This window comes from Patagioenas fasciata, chromosome 12 (genome assembly GCF_037038585.1).
Source record: "Patagioenas fasciata isolate bPatFas1 chromosome 12, bPatFas1.hap1, whole genome shotgun sequence".
NCBI classification, from domain to species: Eukaryota; Metazoa; Chordata; class Aves; order Columbiformes; family Columbidae; genus Patagioenas; species Patagioenas fasciata.
The window spans coordinates 7,930,102-7,958,000 of NC_092531.1; the positions used below are offsets into that span (position 1 = coordinate 7,930,102).

At 38.0% G+C, this 27,899-nt stretch overlaps 1 protein-coding gene across 2 annotated transcripts in view; it reads right to left on the reverse strand.

Annotated features, from left to right (window-relative positions):
* Nucleotides 1–27,899, reverse strand: part of ETFA (electron transfer flavoprotein subunit alpha) — a 31,306-nt gene extending 3,407 nt beyond the window's left edge. For both annotated transcript variants that reach the window (XM_065847717.2, XM_071813786.1), the window contains exons 1-10: nt 27,805–27,899; nt 20,516–20,665; nt 18,564–18,645; nt 18,381–18,463; nt 16,802–16,901; nt 15,506–15,616; nt 13,563–13,664; nt 12,705–12,773; nt 11,617–11,699; nt 1,138–1,203 (exon numbers count right to left, since the gene is read on the reverse strand). In XM_065847717.2, the coding sequence (XP_065703789.1) occupies nt 1,138–1,203; nt 11,617–11,699; nt 12,705–12,773; nt 13,563–13,664; nt 15,506–15,616; nt 16,802–16,901; nt 18,381–18,463; nt 18,564–18,645; nt 20,516–20,665; nt 27,805–27,843 (885 nt within the window). In that variant the 5' untranslated portion in view covers nt 27,844–27,899. The remainder of the gene's footprint in view (nt 1–1,137; nt 1,204–11,616; nt 11,700–12,704; nt 12,774–13,562; nt 13,665–15,505; nt 15,617–16,801; nt 16,902–18,380; nt 18,464–18,563; nt 18,646–20,515; nt 20,666–27,804) is intronic.

Sequence of the window (27,899 nt, forward strand, 5' to 3'; positions counted from 1 at the left end):
ACGGCTACAGACACTGTTTTTCACACCGCTCAACAGTGACCTTCATCCCTGTCTAGCATTCATCCTCCATTTCCCCAATTTGAGAAGACAGAGACCCCAAAAACGGTGATGTATCCCAATATCCAGCTTGTATGTTATTCCAAAAAACAAAACAAAACGCAAAAAGAGCTGAACTGTAAGAAAGCACAGATCATCCCACCACACAGGCTGGCTTGTGAGGACAACTACCAGTCACATAAACTTACTAGTCTGTCATTGGCTAAACACAATGATCTGTCTGTAAAGTTTTGCAAACTTTTTCCCTGCTTTTATAAGCTATTCAGAGTTCTGGGCTTGGTTTCTTCCAGAAAGCATAAATTCATTCCCCAGGAAAAAAAAAAAAAAAAAATATATATATATATGTATATATATACATATATACATATATATACACACACACACATATATACATATATATATATATACACATATATACATATACATATATACACATATATACATATATATATGTATATATATATTTCCTTTTTCTAATATTACTTGTGGGGAGGCAGGACAACATACAGTTCTGATGCTTGGCATTTGATAGTATGATTCAGGAGGTAGTTTTGCTCCTCATTCCAAACAATGCACTGTGGATCAAACTGGCAATGCCAATTTCAGATTATTTGCTTTGGCAACTAATGAGTTAAACCTTTTAAAATTTTACTGCCATTTTATAATAGGTTTCCATTTGAATGGCTAAATGCAGGAATGTCAGACATCTTTTACTTTATGGAATACTAAGTTCATAATTCAAACTGCACATTGTTATGCATGAATTAATGTCATACTTTGAAATAAATGCAAATGGAACTATTGTATAGAACTCAGGCATACGTGGTGTGTGTGGGCTTTTTTGATAAACAAAGTCAATTAGCTGCTTCTACTTACCACTTTGGGTTGTAGTGCCACGGTTTTTCTACTATGTTAGATTTTTTTTGGCAAGGCTTAGAGGTCTCGCATGTTTTAAAGAAGCAGACAATCTGGCAATTTTAACATTAAAATAAACCCTGGAAAGCTGGCTGATGTAAAAGCAAGCAAGTCAATTCATTTCCTTCCTCAAAAGTATTTTTTAGCACATTCATCTTTATATACCTTGCTGTCTTTCATCCCAGCCAAGTGTTGGATTGCTCCCGATATTCCCACGGCAATATAAAGTTCCTAGAAGAAAACAAAAAGGGAGACATTTTTGGTACTCAGGACATAATTTCAGTAAGCTCTCACAAATCTTACTCAAAATCGGTTACATGCAGTAGTTTTCACATTACAGTCATTTTCAACATTAAAGGCAGCTGACAATTGGTTCCTTTCCCCACTTGGGGCTGCACTGTAACTGTAAAAGGAGAGTCCCAAAGGAGCATCTGGCAAAGACAGATGAGGGGAAAAAAATACAAACCAGAGATCTGCATCAAACATAAAGAGATTGTTCAGCTAGAGCATGGGCCATGAGTGTTACCCATGACCCTGGAGATTCCCAATGCAAATATTAAGCAAGATAACCTACTGATGGATAATGCAGCACCTAAAGAGAAAAGCCAGGCTTTTTTGTTTGAAGTCTCTAGGATCCTTTAAGTAAGACAGGGTGCACAAAGCTGACATTCAGGTGTTCAAACCTTTAAAAAGCTTCCTATATGGCAGGATAAAACATTTCAGATACTCAAGCGGGCTACTGCACTATACACTTGTAGCAATAGTTCCTATTTGCCCCAACCCTTAATATCTATACGCCCTAAAGCTTTTCTTCTGCCGTTCACTATCAACTCCTATACAGGATGAGTACAGAAGTGCTTCCCAGGTGAATGCCAACATGATCTTTACACTTTGTGGCTTCCTTTCTAGCATCTCCAAAGAGACTTACATTCAAAACAGATGAAAGTTTATAGAGAAATAGATCTATATCAACAGTTGTAATCCACAGCAGAAAAACAGGTTTTCCCCTCGGGCTGAAAGTCATCCAGGCTATAATGTATCCAAAATATTTGCAACTCTGTGACAGTTTTCTCACCACCACCAGTCCAAGTAGCAGTCAAACCTATACTGTTTAGCTACCTAATTTTACAGAAGAAAAAGTCCGTCCTTTTCATTCAATAAGAAAGTACTACTTATTCAATAAGAGGAAACTGTAATACACAAAACCAGTCAGGGGATCATCTGTCAAAACCAATTAAAAAGGGGTATTTATACATGCTTAGAAAAGACACAACCTCAAATACTAACAGAATTTCTCTTTTAAAAATACCAAGGTTAGTCTATATTTGAGAACGTACAAATCTAATTCAAGAAATTATTCTGGGGGACAGAGAGGATAAGAGGCTCAAAAAAAAATCTTAACCCTGTGCAAGTGGAGATGTGCATTACAGTTAAGTGGCTTTTAACAAGACAGAACAAAGCACAGCTGTAGAACAGGCGCAGAACTACAGAGGAGGCCGGCAATCAACGGTGTTCAAACACAGGGACCATGCAGGTCTAATCAGACAGGCCTGATAGTTGTCGTATCAGTTAAAGAAAAATATATGATTGCTTTCTCATGTTTCCACACCTACAGATTTCGCCTATTACACTGGTTTTTACACAGGAATAGGAATTTATGAAGATTTTCTACAAAAGCTATCTCCTGTAAAAATTGAAAGGGAAGAAAGCCAAAGCATGAACAAAGTATTTCCTATTAAAAAGGCTTGCTTTGAAATTGAAGCACAGAATCTAGTCTACGTATTTCCACAAAAACACACAGCTGTTGAAGACACTCGGAAATCTCTTAGCCTCAACAGCTTTTTACTGAGTAGATTACTATTGGAGGTCAATCCATTTTAACCACAGCTGCAATGTAATATAATACGTGATGCATATGAGAAGTCATGGTAAGAATGCAATATTTTAATTATACCAAATAAAAGAACAGATGTTACAGGAGAAATTATTCTAACATCATATAATCTTTAAGACAAGCTCTTTTCAAAAACACATTACCGTAATTTGATTTTTTTTTAGAGCCATTCATTAAGTGCCAGTCATCTAGATTACCAGATACTCAGTCTGTTTAACATTGTGAAGTTCAGCCTTTGGAAAGAATCCAGCTAACCAGGAGCCAGATTTCTATGTATATATTCTATTACAATACCTAGGAAAGACAAGGATGTTCCATTAAAAGGACATTTGTAAATCACCAGGCTTGTCTAAAAAGCCTTTGTTATCCATCTAAGCCATGCCCTTCTAGGTTCTGTGCTTTTGGCTTTCTGCCTCATCTATACGGTCCATTCTACAGGCTGTAAGACTTCACCTCAGTAATGTTTTCATACAAAGAACACGTAGGACAGCATGTTTCTTATCAATAGTTCCATTCTGCACAATAGACTTGACTGCTTAAATCTCAGTTTAAATCTATTCAAAAATTTAGTAGGAGGGAAGCAAAGGACCCACAAGGTTCAAATGACAGACTCAGGACTGTTTACTGCTCTCCAAAGAGAGAATTCAACTGGTCATCCAGAGAGGTCATAAAAGACTCATATTCAGATGTTTAAGTTATTTTCAGGGTAATACCCTTGTTTTGATGTTCTCCCTGCAATCATTAACTTCTATCATGGCTTTTGCTGAGTCCTATCACTTCTATCATGTTAGTGTTCAAAGTCCCAAGCCAGCACTGTAGCCCCAAGCGCTATCAAGTGAGGATGGAAAATGAAAAGCATCTTGGTACTACAGCACAGCGTTGCTTCCAGCTGTGTTATGTGACATGCCTGCCATTGCAGCAGAGAGCACATAAATGTCTGGAAGGAGATCTCAGTTCTTCAGAGCTTAATGACACAAGAGACCTATGCAAAGGCACAAAACAGCCTGAATCAGGGTCTGGATCTCACCTCTCAGGTGCCAACAAAGATGGGCTTACAGCAACTTCAAGTTCCCACTTTCTGGACCCCTGGAAGCTGCTCTAGTTACTACTGTCAGGTGGCTGATCCACAGCCTACAATTACAGGCACTTACGGCAAAGTCCAGGACACAGAGTGGCATTTAGCAACTCCCTGGTGCTTGTGCGCAGGCAGGTTTTCACTGAAGGGCTGCTGCCAGCACTGTGCCACATGAGAATGGCATAACAAAACAGCGCACAGATTCTGTACCAAGAGGCTCGCTGCACTGTCTGATACAAGATGAAGTCCTAAAAGCAATTAAAGTCAAATGAAATTAAAGTTTTGGTGCTATAAGGGCATGGCATCAAATTAGACAACTGTCTTGCCTCACAGTCACTTAATTTCACACAGGAAATAATTACTGTACGGATGCCACAGCCACGCCACAAATTTTTATTTATGAAGCGGATAGCAGACATTAGCACAGGGGAACGGACACCAGAGAAGAGAGTTAATGGTAAGAAAGAGCACAGAGGAAACACGCAGCACAGGAAGTGGAATGGACCAAACAGCCTAAGATGGTTGAAGCACAGGGAAGGGAGGCACGATCAGAGAATTTACATTAAAGACGTGCTATTGCAGAAAGGGTTTGGTATGTCAGTAATGGGAACACGTAAAGGTGGGAGCCCCATTAGGTTGCTCACAAGGGCTACAGGAGCAGCCAAAGCTGATTCTGTCAGCAAACCAGTACAAAAGCCAAATGTCTTTTAATTTCTCCTGCCACACAATATCCCGCAAGACTCCAGTGGGAGCTAAAGCCCTGACAGAGACTTCAAAGTTTGGAAGCACGCTTGCACCACAACAACCCTAAAAAGAAACAAAATTCCAAGTCTTGAATTTATCCTATTAAAAGGCAAGATTCCAAATCAAGAACCCAACATCTCATCTGCTATCTAAAGTGTTAATCTAGCCTTACATTGTTTTTTCTACAAACATGACCCCGGTATGTCTTGTAGAGAAAGTCATTGCATGTTAATCATTAAAATGAGCAAGTCTCCCTTAGCCATCCCTTAAACTCCTATTTCTGCTTTAAATGTACCAAACTTACACATTAGCATCTAGAGCAAGTCCATCAGACTTCACATGCATGAATTTGCACAACTGGCTCCAGAATCCACACAGCCAGTTACATACTGTTTGGATGTCACAAGAGTGCTATATATGTGCATGATTATAACTATCAATATAACAATGCAGTTATATTCCTGTGCATATTGTTTCTTCCAGTTCTTTACAGAATAATTTGTGGCATACAATATTACTCCATTTTTACTTCTGAGAATATTTTAAAATACCTTAGGCTGCCTTGGGGCAGTTAAGGTACATTTGCTTAAAAGAACCACAAGAACAGTTTTTAGTTGCAACCCAACACTGACTCTGAATGCTGCTGGAAGAGACCACTGTGCGTGTGCCACAGGTGCAACACAAGATGAGGCAGTTCCTTTGCAAGCATGCTGTCAGCTACTATTGATTTCTATGCTGACTTTTGAATTATACTAAAAACCTTCACTGTACATCAATCTATCATCCTACCAGCGGCATGCTTTTAAACAGGCTAGTTTGATAAACCCCTTTGGCACACCTACTCTTTTTAAAGGCACCTCAGATGTTTTATTTTTTTCTTAAGAGTGAAAGGACAATGAAATTAGAAAGAAATCTTTGCAATGAAATTGCTTCATACAAGAGATTCCTTCCAATTACAAGCTATTAACCCAATAAAATATTTTCTGGCTTGACACTAGTTCACATATATTACACTGTATATCAAATAATTGCTATGATGCAGTTGACTATGTTCCATTCAAGAAGCACACATTACTAAACTATATCCCAACTACAGTTTCTTCCTTTACTTTAAAAACCTTTGATCAGCCAAGCTATGTAATTACTCTCAAGCGTGGTTAGGGTGTCTGCTGGAGTGCAGGGCCATACAGCATTTTTTTTCCCCTCTCTCTAGGGAAAAGTACATCAATTGCTTTCAGCTAAATGCACTCACATATGAATATTTTAGTACAATTTAATGTTTCTGCACCAACCCCAAAGGAGCAGAGCATCAATTTGTGAACATAGTTTTCTTGGAGTTAAAAGCTACACTGGATAATGCAGGATGAAAGGGGTTGTCAATCCTTCGCATTTTAGCAAGCCAGAGAAAGGTAGTCTGTAAATTCAGTCCCAGCTGCATACAAACAGCTCTCTAAAGTTTGCCACTACAAAGCTACTTTTCAACAATAGTGAATTATCAGAGGAGATATATTCCAAAAACACTTTCCCAAGCACGGTCAGTTTTCCCAACGCTACTCCCATCTGCTAGCTACCTAACAGTCTCAGCCATTTATACAATGAAAAGTGCACCTGTTCATCTGTTAATAAAACCCACAAATGTGATGTACAAATAACACATTCCTACAAAGAAGTTAGCTGAAGGTAGGAGAAATTAAGTAATATACTGTCTGTCTGAATACAGAATCTTTAGTGTCTCAATATTCCCTTGTATGTGTAATTAATCAGGAAGACCACCTTATCATTGATAAACACAGTAGAAAATTTATAAAATGAGTACAATCAAGATGTGAGGAGCAATACTTCTCATTAAGCTAAGTGAATTAATTAGTTAATTCTGTTGTAATTTTAATATAAGGGCCAGAGAATAAAAAGGGAACAGAAATACTGGAATAAAATATACCTTGTTTCACTTTCCTTACACTTCCCCAGAACAGAGCAAAGAGAAACAAAACTGCTACGCTAACCAGAGCCAGCAAATGATCCCTAAGAGAGCAAAGGCAAGTAACACTGAAGAGTTAGTATCCACTAATTACACAGTAATACCATCAGTTACTCAGGCATTTGAGAGGGAACAAAACCAGGCTAGCTTATGGATTTGTTTTGCTACCAAATACAAAGAAATAACAGAATAATGTAAATAATGTGATACCGCCTTTCTCCCTTCCTGCTAGCCCTGAAGCAAGAATTTGACTACTAAGTGCTAAAAAGCCACTCACTGCAGTGAAAAGGACTGTTTAGTAAAATATGAGCTCAGAAAGCATCCCATCCTCTTGTAAAAGAAGCAGAGCAACAGGAATTCCTCTGCTCTGTACACAACGGTTCTGCACCTTCATGTATCTCTCTGCCAGGAAACGTTTCCTTGCTATTCAGCTTTCCTTTTCCGGTTTCTAATTTCATCCCACTCCTGCATTTCCTACCTAACGTAACACCTCAAGTTGTTGCTGTGCTTCCACAGCTTTGGTGCATTTTCACTATTTGAACCAACATCTCACTCTTCAGCATCTCATCTGAAGCCGCACCTCTGCAACATGCCTCTTTTTCCCCTCATTATTACTGACAATTCCTGACAGTTGTAAATCCACCTCCCTTTGAAGGTCTTGCAATCCATTACACCCATGGAGACCCTCCAGTATGAAATCGAAGCTTAAGCACTGAAGCTGAGCAGCTCAGCAAGTTTACTCCCAGCGATCATATTAGAACTACACTGAATTCCCATCTGCCTTCCCCACATGAGGTTTCTCAGCACATGCAATATCCAAACACATCTGCCTTCTGTGCAATCATATCACATTTCTAGCACCATCATCTAATCCAGTGTCAATTATTACCACATCATGCATTTCCTAACTCCCACCTTCCTGAGTTTTCCATCTCAGTTTCTTGTCGCCTGTTAGAAGAGTATTTTGTGCCCAATATTAGAAGTAACAAGACAGCAGCAATTGTACACCTGAAAAAAACAAAAACAAAAAGGTGTTCTGGCTGTGCTTTTCTTGCTGGATACACCCTCTGTACTGCACACCCTTCAAGAAGAAAACATTGCAATCAAGTCTGAGATGGTGAAGGTGAGGCCTTCCAGCCTGGCCCATGGATGGTTAACCCCAGATGGACACCTCGAGTCCTACAATTGGGAAATACTGGTCCGGCCACATCTTCCCTATTGCAGGTAGGAAAACCTATAAAGAGTGCTAAAGCATTTATAGAACTGGACCCTGAAAGAATGCAGACTTCAACAGAGGAAAATCAAATAAATTAAAAAATTATCAAGTCAACATTTAAAGCCTGAAGAAATTAAACGAGAAGGATGCATTTCAGGCAGCAGCAGATCCTTCACAAGGTCAGAGGGTAACCAAATAAACAACGTGAAATGCCACATTCTTCCTGAAAAAAAAACAACTCACACTGCCACTGAGGTTTAGTTTGTTTTCTGAGTGGAATAAATTGAGAGTAAGATAACCCTAGTGCAACCCAACCTTCCTTCAAATGGCTAAAGGGATAATATAATTAGAATAGGACACAACAGAAAACTTGGGAGATGCCAAGGGAAAAATTTGGCTGTCCAAGCATAGGTGCCCAGTGGCACGGGAGACAGTGTAGGATTTCCCACCTGAATCATAGATGCTGTTCCAGAAGGAAGTCTCCGGGTCCCCCACAGTAAACTACCAGCCCTGGGAAGGTGTTTTTTATACCCCAGACAGCTAAAATAGCATTAGACACCTATTTGTAGACATTTACTCATCTCCTACATGTCCTTTCCTCACAAACCTGCACTGCAAAGGTCACAGTTCTAACAGAAGTTCCTTGAGGCTTATGGCAGTTGCCTTCCTCTTCTCACAAGTCAGAAGTTTTTTTGTTTAAATATTACACAAATCATGAAAGTTAATGAGAAAGATCACACACCTCTTTGTATGTTAGAAATGTGGCTAACTATACCTTGGGTAAGGAAAGCTCATACTGAACTAAAACATTATGCACTCATGACCAATTTATAAAAGTTTTAAGTAACTGATAAACATAATTTACCTCTTTCTCCTCCTCATCCCTTTTGTTCTTGTTTCTTTATTTTGTTTTGTGAACAAGAGAGAAAGAACTGGGAAGATTTCTACTGTCGAAACTAACATCCTGACTATTTGAAATTTTTCATCTAACAATAGCAGTTACTCTGGGTGGTGGTGGAAGGCTTGATTTGTGCAGGGAACTTAGTATTTTCTAGCTGGATATACTTAACTAATACTTAATAGTAGGCACTCACAGGAAGGATAATTTTATCCAAAACCAACTAATTTGAGTATTGTTACAAGGGCTTTTTTCTTAAACTACGTATAGAGCTTAATCTGAGAACTGAATTTCGTTTTTCTGCAGAACACCTGCATATAAGAAATCCTGGAAAACAACTGGGTTCTAACTAAAAAAAAAAAAAAAAAAGACAACAACAAAAAAAAACCACAAACAAACCAACCTTCCTAAAATGCTTGCCACTGATTAAAGATATTGAATATACTAAATTACTTTTTAATTAGAAAGGTTAACATTTTATATTTTAATATATCCAACTATGCCTAATAATTTCCTTCCTTCCATCTCATCAAATAGTACCAATTAGCCTTCTCTTTCATAAGAGAGAATGTTCAAACAGGAGCAGCAATCACCTGAAATCAACAGGCTAAAAAGAGCTAGTAAGAGAAACAAAACCAGTACAATTACACAAAAGAAAAATTATCCAATATCAAAATGACAAAATGCATAAATTCCACTACTGACAAAAGCCTGAAGTTGAGAGATCCAAGGCTATTTTGTAAGTGTAGATGTACTGTAGAGAACTAATTCTCAAACAGAAAGAAGGTGACATTTGTACTCCTTGATTAACTGCATTATTTCATTACTTAAACAAAACAAACTACAGTTATTTCTTGGTTGGCAGTTTGTTCATGTATTAATACATCGGCTTTTCAGGAGAGCTGCTGTGGCTCTGAGCTTCTGATGTCCTGTGATGCACTGTCTGGGCTGCACTCCTAAAAACTGAAGCCAGTCATGGAATTACTAAAGGACCAATGACCAAAATTACCCTTCCTTCACCAAATCCACAAAGGCACAAGGGAAGAAATAAGCAGATGTTTTAGATTATTACCTTCTTACGCAATGATCAGCACAGAAACACTGCCCATTCATACACAGAAATAGCAGCAGAAGCACCTCCCCTCTTCCTGAGCTTGTAGCTAACTCTGCTCCCTCTGTAGTCTCAAAAGTGACCCAATTCCAGCTTCCCTTAAAAACAATGCATTCCAATCCTCCACTGAGACCAGGCAAGAGACTATTAATAGAAGAGTAAGAGCATACACTAAGATTCTTTCCCATCAGAAACGAACAGCTGCACAGGAGAGCAAGTGTGTCTCAAACTCCTGCAGCTTCTTGTGTCCAAGATTCTTCCCCTGCTTAAAACCCACACGCCCAGGAGGGCAGGCACCGTGTCAATCAGAGTTCAAAACTAAACACAGAACTCAGGTCTCAGCTAACATACTGACCCACGTACAAAGCTGCTTTGTAGTTTTCCAGATAAGACGTCATGAGCTCTCCCTGCACTACTGATACCAAGCATACCTCATGGGCAGAGAAAGCAGTCACCTTCTAGGGACGGTTAAAAACAGTGAGTACAATCTTGATCTGATCAAGAAAATTTTCAGCTCTATTGGTTCTTTAAGTGAACTCTGTTTTCTACTGCACAGAATTTTCCTACTTAAGTACCAAAAAGATGGCGAAGTAGAATTAGGAATGTGAAGTTAAGAATTTGCAGCTTTAAACTGCCTCATGTGTAAGATATCTATGCAGCACACTGAAAAATTAATTCCTTCAGTCAGCAACTCTGAGATTTGGTAATTGCAGCAGTTGAAATATGACAAGTTTCTGAGTTCCAGCTCACAATTCCTTTCTGGTCTCATTAAACAAGTTAAGAGTTGCTCTTTGATACCATCTGTTACCATACACACTCAAAGAGAACTACTTTCTGAAAGGCTGTATGTTTACTTTATACATTAGCTCAAAGCATACATCCAACAGATTTCCATACCTGCCCATGTTCCTAGTCACAATTTCTACTCACATCCATGACCATCACATCTCAGTCCATGCTAGCACACATTCTACCCCACACTCAAATGGCCTACATTTGTACCTTCTAATTTACAAATGCTCACGTATGTTTTGTCTGCCTACCACTTTCCCCAGGTCACAAGGAACAATGACAGAAAGGACCCACTAGATCCAAAATGACAAAAGGACAGAAATCAGTCCCCTGCGATATCAAGACACATAGCAGAAAAGATGTGCAGCAGGCTGTTTCCCAACGTTAAGCAACTCATCAGAATATGACCTTCTTGGTATTTCACTCTACAGCAGCCAACCGGCAGATGATTTCTCTCTGAATTTTCTTGCACTTTCATCCCTTACAAAAACTTTGCTTAGGAAGTAAATGCAATAATCCCATTACAGTTATCAAAACTTGAAAAAAAACCCACCACCTGTAAAAAAAAAATCCCCAAAATGAAGAAAACACTTCCCAGAGATCAAGCCACAAATCAATATAATTTCAAGTGCATGTTGGGAGTGACGTCTTTTAGCATATCAACGATAGCTGTTAGAAAACTAAAACACGTGCAGCACAGGCAATACGGAAAAATCCAGCACGCAAATCCTCTGACAAAACTGCAGATTTATATCACAGCTTGCTGCTCTGGTTTTATAAATGCATGGTCAAATGACAATATCACACTGGGCACACTAAGATTTTTCCTGCTAGGCTCAGTATTAAAACTTACCTCATCTCTAAGCATTTGCTTTGAAGGAAAATGCATGCTAGAAAACATCACAGCTCTTTCATGAAAGATATTTCCATACTTACTGGTGCTACTATTTTACCCGTCTGTCCAACTTGCAAGTCATTAGGAACAAAGCCAGCATCAACAGCTGCACGGGAAGCTCCAACTAGTTGAAAGAAAATATTTCCAGTGTTTTCTTTTAAAATATTAGCAAGCCAAATTTATATCACCATAAAAGCACATGTATGTTACTGAGAAATCCCACACTCTAAGGGCATGTATTTCGAAACTTCCCTCTTAAGAGCTCTTATAGTAATCCCTCTCTATACCACTGGCTGAAACTTCCAAATACTAAGTGCTAATGCACTTCATGAGCAACAGGAAATCCTTCGTCCCAGCACCAAAGGGCCATATATTTAAAACCGAGGATTTCAGTCTGGCATATTTCCATTATTTTCTCTTGCTGCTTTGTCAAAACAGGATTTTCCCATAAATGCCTTCCCATAATGTTCCTCCAAGTTTGAATAGAACACATGTGCCATCTTGTATTGCTGTAGAGCTCAAAAGTCAGGCATAGTAAAGAAAAATATCAAAGGAAATTTTAAAATGCCACATGGACATTTAGTTAGTGAAGTCACCAATTTGAAAACAAAGCCATTTATTTAAAACTATAAATTTATTATTACATGTGAAATCTAAACTAGTTAAGACGTTAATGCATTGTGCTGAAACACTGTACACTGTCAGTTTTCTCCCGTTAATACAGAAACATAGCAAAAAGACAGAGTTGTTCAAACGCCAAGCACTGGGCAAGGCATTCTGTAAAAGAGTAGTATATAAGGACATATGAAGAAAATATCAGCTCTTCAAAGTGAGCTAAGACCATTTTTTTTAATTTATACAACTTTGCTTTTTCCTTGTGAGTTTGTGTTCTGGAGATTTGATAAGAACAGGGAACACTACAGTTTCATATTTTGCTTCATACACAGGCATTTAAATGCACAGCTGACCACAAGGACAACAAAAACTTTATCTATTGCTAAACTAACAGGATTTTAAGAATTTATTTGATAGAGAAATGAAAATATAAGACTTCAGATGAACACTGTTTTTAATGTGACCTTTTAAAATACAATAACCAGGCTTAAAAAAAGGAGGAAAACAAGTTTACCTGCAGCATGCAATTGATCTGCAAGATCATATAACAACTTAAAATTTTCACCACTCTTCAAGCCTCTCCCTTGAAAGTTAAGAATGAAAAAAAAATGAATAAAAAACATAATACGCTGTAAGATTTTTTTATTGCCTGCATAAACTTTCCGTATGACTATCTGCATTTGCAAAAGCACAAACATACACTTGCATAGGGTGTTTTTTTGATATATTACTAAACTGAATTTAATATTTGGAGATACAGCTTTTGTCTTTGTGATTAATATTATTATTCCATATGTATGTATGTATAAACCAGTTCTGCCTACAGCACCATCAAAGTCATTCCTCTGAAATGAGATGAAGAGGACTGTTGTACTCATTTGTGCTCCCTCTGCTGGTTTTAGGTACAAAACTCTGCAGTGGGATAACTAAGGAATAATTTTCTATCCGTAAGCACATAGCAAAAATCACAGTCCATCACTTCATATAAGAAGGGCAGAATACTAATATAATTATTTTAAAAAATCATTAAAGCCATTACATAATAATGTTTAGACTGCCAGTAACGATTAGCAATAATGTTAAACACGACAGATTTGGATCTAAGAACATTTCATATTAGTACAATTTTAAAGGGATTCACCAAATACGACAATATTCTTAAAAGACCTACTAGCATATGTTAAACTCATGTTTTATCTCTTCACAAAACATACACGTTGGGTGCACTCCCACTGGCCCCTATGCCATATTTCAGAATCACATCATATTTTTTTAATGTATCACATTATAGTGTTCTGCTACAGATACAATTTAATCAAGATGTACCATTACTTAAATGCAACATGACATTGTTTTGGTATTATCTACTTACCACCTGATACAACCACTTTTGCACTAGTAAGTTCTGGTCGATCGCTTTTTGTCAACTGCTGCTCAATCCATTCAGAAAGACCAACTGGTGGTGGAGGGGTTACTGCATTCATCAGATGAAGAAAAACACCCACAAGAGAAAGGATAAAGCATGTAATTTTCAACCTTTTAAACCTGAGTTTACACATAATGTAAAAGTTCATTCTATAACCAACTCTACCATAAGCTTTTAACTATCAGTAATTGCTCCGTGGCTCTGAGTTACAAGCCTCTCTCATTAGCTGTGTTTAGATAACCTATAGTACAAGCTGCACTAAAGTGAAGGTCTCTCGTGTAAGTAATATACTGATATTAACCCAAGATAAGTATGCTTCTTATTAAGGTAGGCAATCAAGCCAACAGTGTAATGTAATATGCTAATCTTAAGTAGCATGTAGCATTTGCTCCCTAACATACACAGACATTGAGAAATACAGGATGGTTCATGGGCAGGTACAAAAACACCCAGAAAAATATGGGGACCAGGACACGCACGCACACACAGCACGTTACTAACGCCTGTCTCCGCCGGATTTCCAGCACCATCATAAAAAGGCCCCCAGCAAAAGGCAGTGGAGGTGATCAAACACTGGAGCAGGTTGCCCGGTGTGGTTTTAAGCCTTCATCTTGGAGCTACTCAAAGCCTGACTGGACAGAGTCCTGGGCAACCTGCTCCAGCTGACCCTGCTTGAGCAGGAAGGCTGGACTGGATGAGGTCCCTTCCAACCTCAACAACTTTGTGATTCTGTGACTGGATTTCTCTATTTTCAAAGCTACAATGGCTTCACTAAAACAGTAATTTAAACCGATTTATTTAAAACTGATATAAAACAATAGTTTGAGCTTCCAGTGAGACCTGGACAGGCTGGAGAGTCGGGCAGGGAAAAATTTAATGAAATATAACAAGGGCAAGTGTAGAGTCTTGTACCTGGGTAGGAACAACCCCAGGTTCCAGTATAAGTTTGGGAATGACCTATTAGAGAGCAGCATAGAGGAAAGGGACCTGGGGGTCCAGGTGGACAGCAGGATGACCATGAGCCAGCACTGGGCCCTTGTGCCCAGGAAGGCCAATAGCATCCTGGGGTGGATTAGAAGGGGGGTGGTTAGTAGGCCCAGGGTGAGACCACATCTGGAATATCGCGTCCAGTTCTGGGCCCCTCAGTTCCAGAAGGACAGTGAACTGCTGGAGAGAGTCCAGCGCAGGGCAACAAAGATGCTGAAGGGAGTGGAGCACCTGCCTTATGAGGAAAGGCTGAGGGAGCTGGGGCTCTGGAGCTTGGAGAAGAGGAGACTGAGGGGTGACCTCATGAATGTTTACAAATATATAAAGGGTGAGTGTCAAGAGGATGGAGTCAGGCTCTTCTCGGTGACAACCAATGATAGGACAAGGGGTAATGGGTTCAAACTGGAACAGGAGGATTGGACTAGATGATCTTTCGAGGCCCCTTCCAATCCCTAACATTCTGTGATTCTGTGATTTCTCAAACCAATTTAAATAGCTACTAATTTAGCTAGACACTGTAATGACCTATCTCAAATGAAACCAAAACTGTGAATAGCCAGCCACTTTTATTTTTGCCCAATCTTTCTTTGAAAACCAATCTGATTATTCAAACAGTTGTAACTTTAAATGAGGAAAGCTTTCAAAATGGCAGTGGCAGAGGTTTAAGTAGCAAGTGAAACAGGCACAGATAATCTCCATTTCTGTTCAAAGAGAAAGCAGAAAGTGAGCAGATAATCCAAATTTTCCCTTACCAGATATCACTAAAAAGTGCAAGTATCCATATTAAAAGCATAAAGACTATTAGTTTGCTTTGACAAACACTTCCACAAAACACCACCATGCAGTGAGTAAAACATTAAGTGTATTACATACAATGACAGAATACCAGAACAGATACTCACACTTTTCTATACTGGCACTACCACCACTTGTCGGTGCAGCCTCAAAAGAAGTTCCTCGTACGGTAAATACTTTAATCGCTTCCTCACATTGCACAGTACAAAGAATATTTCCTAAAAGAAAGAGTCACATTATATTTTTAAATAAGATAATATCAGACATACTGTGCTTTAAAAAACAAAACCAAGGAAAATTAATATCAGAAACACATTAGTAGTTCTTCAGTTACTTCCCAAATTTGCAGTTTTAGATTATTAAATTTGAAACCTAGGCACTTAATCAATGTAGATTGCAAACATTTTAATTTATTTTTTAGCTCCATGTTTCTGAAGTATGGTAACAAATCCTCTATTTTAAAGGATACATAACATTCAAATAGTATCTTACGAATGAACATTTAAATTTCAGAAGAGGAGGGAAAAACCCAAACTTTGACAGTGTCCTTCTTTAACATAAAGAGCATCTATAATTCAAAGTAGATCTTTTGCACTGTTGCATGAATTCAGCAGAACAGAAGACAATGAGGCCCAAGTATTTGTGGGACTGTGTTTCTCTCAATAAGACATAATATGAGGTATTTACTTCACACTGGAGACTGCAGGGAACACATAAAGAGAAAACTGCTGCAACATCAGCTATTCAAAACAAAGTCATATAGAAACTGAATTATCGGAAAGCAACTCAAAAGTTCAACACAAAACCACATTCTGGCGACATAACTTGAAACGTAACACCAAGTTGGTACACGTGGTACAACTTTGTACTGTAAAATTAAGAAAAACCAAGCCACTGAGCTCATATCTAAATTAAAACATAGACCAGCATCACAGAAACAAGACTGGAAAATAATTGTAAATTAAATCAATATTATGAATAATTAGTTCAATGTCTTCATAACTAAGAAAAATAACCCTGTGGTATCTCTAAATCAGAACTAATGCTAGTCATATTAAATAAAGCTGGACAATTACCTTAATGTCTTTTATTTTACAAAATCTGATCAGGAACATTAACAAAGAAATGCAGTATGTATAAAGGAGATTACCAAATTCTATTAATTGAAGTGACAGACCTGGTTTCTAACTGACAGTACCAAAGTTGTTGGATTACTTGCTTTCTCACACACGAAGCATCATTGTCCATCCCCAGGTTTCATTTTCATGAACCACAACAATTCAGATTGTTAAAGTGCAAACTCCTATCATATTCCAAGATTTTAACAAGAGTATTATGTAGAAAAGTTATCAGTATTGGGTCTTCTGTTGCATGAATACCACATACCTTTTGTGATTACCCACCTGCATAGATGGTTCTCACAAAAGTGTCTGGTGACTTAATTTCAATAATGTCAGACACAGGGGCAACATCAAGTTTGCCAGCCACTCTGGGCATAAGATTCTAGAAGTTAAAGATGAAAAGTTAGCAAAGTAAATGCTAAGTAAAATCTACATGGTCATTAAAGGAATATCTGCTGTCCCAATTTTAACTTTATATAATGTTGTCTGTAAGTAAAAAGGCACATACGACTGCAAGACCTTTTTTTTAGGGCTGCTAATGTAGCTTTAGGAGCCAAACAAAATCCCATTATTGGAATAACATTAGAAATTTTAGGAGTCTTACAGTAAGTAAACATTTGATATATTAAATCGGAAGGCTTATTTGCTTCAATAGTTTAAAACTGAATATAGATGCAATTTACTCAGAAATGTGACAATTATGGATTGCTGAGCTCTTAGCACTTCAAGGGGAAAAAAAAAAAAACCACACCATTTTGGTAAGCTAGTTACCGGAGACAATAGGAAAAAACCCTGCACTCTTCCTGCAAAAGTCAAAAAAACATTATTTAAAAATTATTATTAAAATATATATTCTCCTGCTCTGAAATTAACTCTATAAAAATTACCCAGAACCTTTATAAATGGGAAGAAGGATAAAAAGGCTAACATAAATCATGAAGAAATTCATCATAGCAAGAGCTTTGTTTGCTTTTTGTTCCCCCTCCAAATCTGGTATAATGCAAAGGGTTCAGTTCTGAAATTTTAAGCAGTAAAATCTGGAAGCATAAGCTTTAAAGTAAAAGCTATCAACCTTTACTAAAACACAGCAGGTCAAAATAAGAAAAAGAAAAAAACAAACAAACAAACCAAAACGCCTAAGACAATGTATGTAAAGATTTCTCTTAGCAAAATTACAAGTATACAAACTGATACTGATGGGGAGTGAAAGTAGTCAGATGGAAGGCTGATGTCATTATTCATCCCACAGCAGCAAGATTTCTGAAGTATCCTTTTTCTCTAATTCAGCTGTGCCACATTGACCAGATTGTTAGTACTGAGCCTCTCCGCATACTTAAAAACACACTGCTTTAAAAAAAAGTTCTGAAAAATTGTATTTTCTTTAAAAAACATCTTGGCTAGGACTCAGGTCTGTGTTATTTATATACATTCACAGACATTTCAGTTTACATGACTTATATCATAGATGCAATCCATCCCCCCAAATGTGCTTCCAACAGGTCTGCTCACTCTCATTTCAAATTTTTTCGTCTCAATTTACTGTACTTTTCCTTATTTTCATAACGCTTTCAGATCACTTAATCTATTTTGTGTTGTTGTACATTTTGCTTGTGTACACAGAACTAACTGGTTACCACTAAATATTTCTTCTACACAGTTCCTTTGCCCAAGTCAGCCCATAATAAAATCCAGACACAGAATCAGCGTTTCTAACTTCTTAAGCAAACTATTGTAACACTTTTTTAGAACTCTAAACTGTCCACGGCTGATGGCTCTCAGGCATTTGATCCACATCCTTACATACAACAGTGTCTCCATCTCTCTTCTATAAGAAATTTTTGATGCACTTTGATTTACTTACCTTCCCAAAGGCAGATGCTCCAGCACAAATGTGGGTATAATTACATTTTTTATGAGTTTCCACAATCAAGGGAGTCAGCTCCTCTGAGGATAAAAATATATTGCTCAAAATTTACAACTATCTTATTTTCAGTTGCAAATTCAAATACAGATACTTTTGTCAATGTATAAGAACAACTCTCACCTGCTAGAAATCCTTTGTACATATCATGCTGAGCGACTAGCACTTTTGCAACACCCTGCACTTTGCTGACTTCTTCTGCTACCTATGATTACAAATGAATTTTTATTAGTTTGTATTATGACAGCACATGAAGGCTCCAACTAAACCTAGACAGAGTTCCATGATGGCAAACACCATAAACAATAAGAGAGTCCCTACTGAAAGGAGCTTACAGACTATAGATTAATTAAAACTGGAACACAAAACCCTGTGTATTTCAAAATCAGAACAAACCTGATGGAACAAAATACAGATCTTCTGACTCACACCATCGTGCCTTACAGGATAATGAAAATTAATTTTGTGAATAAGAAAATCACAAAGCAAATCAAACATAGGACAGAACGCCTCCTGTATCCAGGATTTCACAATGATCTCATAACAATCATACTTGATGATTATTGCTCAGTATACATATATACAATCATCAAGAAACCAATTCTGCTTTCTTTTAAATTGGTCAATATCTACTGCACAAGCACATAACACAAATACAAACGTACAGAAATGTTATGATCTGTGTCCAAATTTTAGGAGAAATCTCTTGTTTGCAGCTGACTCTTTGCCTACTGATGTGATGCGTATTTTCAATCCTATATTTAGCCATTTTTCCGTTAAATTTGCAGAAGTGAAATTTAAATGATAAAAGGGTTGCTGCAGATCAGAGAGAAGAGGACTGACAGCAGTGTCTGGAGACCACATGCACTGTCCCAGAACTAGCATAGTTTTACTGAGTATCAGTTTACCCTCAAAAATGAACAAGAGGAAATAAATAAAAATTCCATAATAGCTGCTACAGAATATCTGTTTGAGTAATTCGCTCTTTTGTCCTACCAACACAGGTTCTTATAAAGGAGCTTAAAAAAAACAACAAAACAAAACAACCTAGCAAAACCACCTTCATTTTCTGTAAAGTACATTTCCCGAGCATCACAAACATTGTCAAATAGACACCATATACTCAGTACCAAAAAACAAACAAACAAAACATTCCCAATATTTTTTCTACTATACAAGTGCCAAAGCATAAGGAAACTCAAAGACAGAGATATCAGGCAAAAAATTGTTTTCATTTTCTTGATCTAGATAAATATTTGCTTCTAGGTCTTCACCTTGAACACCTGGGTCTCAGTTAGAATCAGTCTGAAATAGCCAGTGAAGTTTTTCCAGCTCTTTGTAAATTCGCTCCCATAACCATGCCTCCTAAATGAAATACCACATATTGCTTTCAGTTTAACAATTCATAAAAAATAGCCTAGTGTGAAAAATATTATGCATATTTATTTGTACTTTTACTGTTCACACAAGACCACATCATGCTGGAATAAGAGCATCAGTAACATACTATTATTGTTTCTAGATTTTGCACATAAAAATATGACTAACAATACAACAGCTAACATATAATAAACTTTTTTAAAATGTGAGCTAAATTATAAAGTCAAGAAGGACTAATTTCAGAATTTTAGGCTGCAAACACACTCACTATGCTACTAGTAGTTGACTAGTAACAGCAAGATGCTCAGAAGCCCTATTTGTCACTGTGCTGTTTCATTTCTGCTGGTTTCCACTTGAACAGTGCAAGCTTCTTTCCAGGTTCTTTGCACTGCAATATTTGTCTTGAAAACTTTACAGGGCAATATTATTTTAAAAGTTAATTGGACTTTAGTCCTATAAAAATGTGCTTGCTTAAGCTTACAACAAATGATATGGATATTCTCCCTTGTGAAATCAAATCTATATCCATATTTTAACTTCAGAAGAGAAATGTTCAAGTACAGGACATTTCCAGCAGATTAGCAATTCCTGGTACAGTTCCTCTTCACTACAGAGTGCTTTTCAGGCTGACCAAGATGCTACCAAGTATTGCTTCACTGCATTCATTTCACTCACATGAAAACAGCATTTCCTACCTTGTCACAACTGGTACCAGCTACCAAACAAGAAACTTCACCTCCAAGACGTTTTGCCGCAGTGATAGTGTTTAGGGTAATGGGTGTAAGAGTCTCATTGTTGTGTTCTGCTATGACTAATGTACTCTGAAACCTCCGGAGCAGCGATGCCTTTGAGGAAAGAGAGAGACAGAGGAGTTTGATACATAGCATTTAAGTAAAAAACTGCTCCTAAGAGCATCCAATGTTTTACAGAAACTTATCAATTATACAAACTGTAAACCACTGTTGTCAAATAAAATATGCTAAATCTAGATATTTTTTATTGAGTAGGAATACATTTGACTTCATCATATCTATAACATGCTGTGTTTAAGCTAAAACCTCCACAGGAAAATACTTAACAATATTAAGAAAAAAAAACATTTTAATACATTACATTCGAGCTCAGCCAATCAATTTGACTGAGTACTTCAACGGGTGAAGATTAGACCAGTAAGACTAAGATACAAATAAATCAAGGTTAGCAAATAAATATTTACTTTTGATTGGTTTGGGGTGTTTGTTCTTTGGTTTCTGGTGGTTTTGGTTGTGTTTTTTTTTTTTATTTTCCCACAAAAGCTAGCAACAGAACTCACTTTTTTCAAGCAGTTACGTATAAAGGCAAAACTGTATGCAGTGGCAGGATGACAATTAAGCAGAAAGCTCCTACAGCCTGAAAACACACTAATAAAACTGTTGAATAGCATCAGGTTCATTTTTTTTTTCTATTTTCCTTTAAAATATTTGACATTTGACCACTTAGTTTACAACCACAATTTAATGATCCTTAGATAATAATTTTCACCAATTTACTGTCGACATAAACTTCAACCTCTAAAGCAAAAATGAAAGAAAAAAAAGGCAAAGAAAAAGCAAAGGAAAAAAAAGGCAAAGAAAAAGCAAAGGAAAAAAAAAAGGCAAAGAAAAAAAAGGGGCAAAGATTTGCCACGAAACCAAACCAAAATAGTCTAAGCTCTGAGACTCTGCTCTCTAATTTTCAGGTGAACCTGCAAAAAGCATTATTCCTCCAAGACTAACAGTAGGGTAGTGAAAGGGTTCGGGGTGGGAATGGGAATATTATCCTTCAAGTTTATCCTACATCAAGCCTAAATCAAGACTTGAGTTATCATCAATGTAATACAAAACATATCCACTATTGTGATCAAGGCACAAACACTAACACCTTGCTAAGACTGCACAGCCAACTACTACTTTTTTTAAACATATATTCTGTCCCCATCTCCCCTCACACCAAATTGGCACTTAAATTAAAAGAAAAAAAAGCCTCTGGAAATCCGAGAGGTTAAAATTTCGATTTGGACTTCAACCACACAAAGCCTACCAACATGCTCAATTTCACACAGAGAAAGCAAATCCCAAGGACTTCCCTGAAGCTAATCACAGTGTAAAAATATAAATACAAAGATAAGTTTCTGCAGAATCAGGACCGTAATTTGTCATTTTGATTAAAACAATAAGGATTCTTGTAAAAGTGCTCTGCATTTCATCTTTTATGCTTAAGGTTACTTGTTATGATTAAAGATTCTAAGGTCATTTGAAGCCTATTGCCAGTAACAAAATATTTATTGCTAATACAGATCAGACACCATATTTTTGATTATGTTTCATACATCATTTGCAATAAAAGTTACGAGATTTTAGTCTCCGTTTGAAGAATAAATCCATGCTTTTGTGGCAAAAATCCCACTTCTCCAATGATTTATATTTGTGTTGCAGGGTAATGTGGACCGTGCTCCTGAAAGTTTCTGAAATTTTTAAATTTCCAGAGGGAGCCACAGACTCTTTAAAGATTTCTTTAATAAGAGCCTGGCTTGGCTCTAAGAAGCATGCATATCAAACACACAATTCTGACTATATTATAGCCTTTTCCCTAAATAAGTACCAGAAAAATACTGCACCACCAGAAAAGCTCTTTATCATTCTGTCAGATAATTCTAGAATAAACTGAGAAATATTTTCTTTAGCCAGAAAAAGTAAGACCAATGGCTGTTGCTCGAGGAGACTGGATATTACAGCATTAACTGGGTATCATTTTTTAACTGACAAACCCACATTTTATATTTGTGGGAACTGCACACCAGAAGGTCACTTTATACCTACATGCATGGCATTTCTGAACACAAAGACAAGACTAGATTTAAAATACACTAGAAGTCATATTCTAGATCTTGAGTAAAAATCCTACGTGAGTCTGAATTCTAATACACTAACACAGGTAATTTTTTTTTTTAAATAAAATCAAACCAACACCAAACTGACTTTGCTTTGTTAAAATAAAGATTTTGCAGGTAGTTATTTCAATGAAGTAACTTGTCCAGCCGCACATGTGCAAGAATAGCTCATTATTTCACTGACATCATTTCTCCACCTGTACTTGGTCAGGATGTCTAGTTTCAAACCCAGATAAATTCGGAAGGCTGAGTATAAACCTAAACAGCTGGCAGCAGGGGTAAAAATACAAGAAATAAGACACACAGGCCAACTGAACTACTGAAAACAAAGCCTTGAGAGGCAACAGCACTCGGTGCTTATGCCACAGAAGGCTCCTGGTGAAAACTAGGCTCTGGAAAAATCAGCTCATCCAAAGAAATCAATTACAGTTAAACATCCTACAAATCTGGACAATTGAGTGGCTTCTCAAGCATGTCAGTAGATTATGAACACATCTGCCAGCAAGCAGTACAACTGGAAATTTATTTCACCTAGGTTTAGATACAAATCAAAGCTAGACACCTATGTTCCCCCTACAGCAGAAACATCTACATCTCCTCTCTGGTGGAAACTCCAGACAGTGATTCAATTTATACTAGAATAAACATTCATGAAAGAAAACAGTCTGGAGTTTCCAACTCCCTGTCCTCCCCTCCCCAGCATTTACTATAGAGCAAACGTGGTCTCTGACTTCCAGATGTCTAAAAATTGGTAAGATTAACTTTGATGTGCAGTATACACCAATTAAGTCACTCACAAAGTACCAAAGGATTTGATGAATCTAATCTATCTTCTCAAGCTTCCCCAGAGCCTCTTTTTGCTCTCTGTGTGAGAAACTCAGCAATGTTTCCTGAGCAGAATGTGAAAAATTTAAGCACAATATCCACATTTCTAGACTTCCGACAAAATAACTTAGACTACTCACTGCCACTGTCCCTGCCAACTGTTAGAAATCTGGATATGCCCAGTACACATGCACAGATAAACCCGCACACAAGGCCAGCACCCCAGACATCAAAGTACTCATTCAATTTGTGCTGGTGATCTGCTCTTCACAGCAATGCCAAGGCAAACTGAACTTATGTTGCGCCTTCAGTCACCTGAACAGCAAGAAGCAGGCCCAGCACTTCTTAAATATGGATTTGCCGCGTATATGCTACAAAACATATGTATTAAAAGCCCAGACAAAAGTGTCATGTATCTTTGCTTGGTGAGCAGACAGGTAGGTATCAATGGCCTCTACAGTCATGAGTCAAGAGCTAACTGCCTGCAGCCTGCTCCAGGACGCTCCTTGTAACACACGAATTATGAAATCAGCTCTGCAAGTAATACATGTGACAAACAAAGGAATAAAAGACAGGGCAGCCAAAAAGTCTTCCCAGAAATGCAAGAGCTTCAGCAGGGGTATTCTACATGGCCACACATTCCAAATATGCATAAATATAAAACAGGCTGTTAGAAACTTCACCCAGGAAACTGAATTTTGCCTCCCAGTGTCTCCAGAGGAACCGCTAGAAGTTTTAGGAACTAAGCCAAAATAGAAATTCAGAAGGCAAAAGCACCTAACAGCTGCACAAAGGTCTAGAGCCGCACTGCTTAGCTGTAAAAGCCAACTGGCCATAAATTAAAATTTTAAAACTGCTTAATATTAATCGTGTCTCTTATAGACACATTACCACTGGGCAAAATTCTCAACTAACTCCAGGAACTAGGAATTGGGGTATTACTAAAGATAACGGCTACCTTCCTTACAACAAAACAATGCCTAATTCCATTAATAGGTAGTCTTCTAGCTGCAAAGCTTTAAAAAATAAAAAAAAAATTAAAAAAAAAAAACAACACAAAAAAGGAAACAAAGGAAACATTTACACTTCTAGAACCCATGTACATATCTGGCTACAGAAGAGGTGCAAGCAACAGCTATTTAACTCCGGGAAACACTAACTAGAAAGGCAACACTAAAGGTACCTGAACTACAAAGGAGCTGTTAACTGCTGCAAAGAACAACAAAAGAAATACACTTATGAAAAGGATTTAGTTAATACAATAGACTTAAAATTACAAGGAAATGAAACAGCAATAAAAGATATAATAAAGAAGAAACTCTTCCAGATATAATCCAAGCAAACCATTAATAAAAATCAAAGCAAAAAAAACTGTTCTGAAATACAGACAAAACAACTGAGAGTGAATTCAAGATAAATGAATACATTTAGAAGTTAATAGTCTGAGCTTATCAATGACAATTGAAGGATATATTAAAAGTATTCCCTAAGACTACAAATGTAGCCCAGTACTTTCTGAGTAAGATGCATTTCAGGCCATTAAATATATTTATCTGAATTACCTTAGTCTAAAAAAAGAAACCCACACGTGCATCATGAGATATATATGACCGAAATAATAATCCACTATTTCCCAAAACACCAGGAAATTAAAAGCTCTGAACAAATCAACAGGAACTCGAAGACTCAACAGCTGTGAAAACTGCCCACCTTAACACTGTAATGACAAAATAATACCTGCTCAATATCACTAAAAATTAAGCAAGTGACATTTCACTTTATTCCAAAGCTATCATATGGTAAAATACTATACTAAAAAGTGAGAAACTAAACCTGGCAGTTAAGACCACCATCACCCAAAGATCACCAACAGCTTCATAAGAACATGTCTATATTTTGTTCAAGCCAACTCTAAAGCAACTCTTGTCCCCTCAAAAAACATATTGCAGAAACAAATGCAACTTTTATTCTGTCTGGACCTTTAAAACAACAGCAGAATCGTGAAATATTACACAAAGCAAAACAGCCATATTCTCTATTGCTGGGGGTTTTGGAAGGAGCATGGAGGTAGAAGTGAGGCTGACCAAGACATTCATTTTGACTTGGAACAGTTAAGACTAGCACTGCTTGCCCTTCATTAATATCCTTACGACAAATTCTAACTTCAACACAGGTTGAATAACAACTGGACACAGAATTAAAAGCATTGGTATTATATCCACCTACAATCAACTTGGTCCCAAATGGCTGTGTAAAGCCGTATAAGAAGAAAAAAAGAAAAAAACACCAGCACTGTGAACAGGCAAAAAGGCAGACACTTGTTTGATAAAAACGACAAAGACCAGAGAATGTTAAGGGAATACATTATCCGTTTGTTTTATAAAGGTAGAAATGTGTGACATCAAAATGCTCCTTAACTAAAAGTCTGCATGATGATCACAACTTCATCATTACAGGTTTGAAAGGGACCTCAAAAGCTCGTATAAAGCTATCCTCCATCAGATGCTAAGCAACCATATCTATGTTATTTCCAACACAGAGCTTATTGTGTGTTCCAATAATCAAGACTCGCAGGCAACCTACTCCAAAAACTTACAATCGTTTCAACTAGAAAAGATTTCTTAATGCCTATCTTAAATCTTCTTAACTATCTCAAATAGCTTTCTTGCAATTTAAGCCAAGTGTATAATTTTATTATCCATGGACCAGTGAAATGTCTTATTTCAGCCTCGTCACCAATTTTTTTACTTGCTGTCTCATATTCCTCCTCAGTCCTCCCATCTTTAAGTCATGCAACTCCAACTTTTCCCAGTTTCTCATACTTTACAAGTCTCTGACATTCTGTTTTTCTCTAGACTCTATTCACTCTTGAACTGCATGAGCATTAGCAGCGCTTAACTGGACTTTGTTTCATTTCTCTTGCAGACTACATTGTCACCCACACACTGAAGACACGCACAATGTTTTATTTGCCTTATTTTAACATATTTATGATTTTAAATTAATATGGCTGAAAATGGAAGCTGCCCTCATGTTTCCAGGACATGAAACTGAATTGTGCAGTAATCATAAGAGTAAAGTATTATTTACGCAGCAGTACCATATGTTCCAGGAGCTCCAAAGATCACAAGACCTTTGCTCTGGAAAGCCTACAGCCTAACAATAACTGAAAGATGTCCATGTTTACAACAGTTATCATTTTTGTTATTAACTAAGTCATGTATGTCCTGGTCTACCTTTACTCTTGATCCATTCTTAGTACCTGAAAATGATTAATATATCTGTAATTCCTATTTTAGAGCTGTACAGAGCTGTAATACCTGTAAAAGCTTTGGGGAGCTCAAAAAGAAATCTGTGAGACTTAAAGCTCTTTTAGAAGGGCTATTTACATACTGTTCTAGTGGAGGAAGTGTGTACTAGTGCATGCTATGAGACTGACCAGATATTCAGGGACATTTCATGAATCATCTACTCCAACTAACCTTGAGTTCACCTACTTGTTAAATTTGGCAACAGCCACTGTGACACATTAAGCAACAAATGGCCTTCAAAAGCCCGGCACTCCTCACAGCTGACCAGTATGAAGGTCAATATGGAAAAGCAACAAGTGTTCCACATTAGCTTTGTCCACAGATGCTGATGGTTAAGCAATCACATTTCTACACAGCTGAGTTCACGAGACTGAGAAACATCTCAAAAGCCCAGAAAACTTCTCAAGACACAAATTTCTTTACTAAGAGTTTGCAATAACAAGCTTCAAGAGTCTTTTCCAGCTGTAAGTGAAGCACTCCTGCTCCTGAGCTAGTCCCGTACGAAGGTGGATGAGAGCGAGCACTGAGAAATTTAAGACTTCCCTTATGACTTCATTAGCTCTTCACATAGGACAACCATCCTCAACTCTCGCCTGCAGTGAGCGCCACAAAAAGCCTCTTAAACACCCGCCGTCCTCTCAGAAACTTTATTTTTAACAGTCACAGCGAGGAAGAGAAGCGGAGCCGTCCGATCCCGGCGGCGCCTGTTGCTCGCGCCCCCAAGCCACCGCGGCCGGCCGGGCGGCGAAGCTCGGCCCCGCGCACCGCCCCTCAGCACCTCTGCCCCACTGGGCACGCATCCACACGGCCGGGGCGGAGGGAAGGCGACCGGCCCGTCGACACCCCGCACCGGGCGCCGCAGCGGAGCGGGCCGCCCCGCGGCCGAAGGGACGTTCGCTTTTCCCACTCTCCCCCCCCGCTGCCCCCCGCCCTCACTCACCGCCCGCCGCAGGCGCTGCGCCGCGACCGCCCGCAACATGGTTCCACCGCCCCGGCCCCGCGCCGCTCTCGCGAGAAGTGCGCACCACCCCTCCG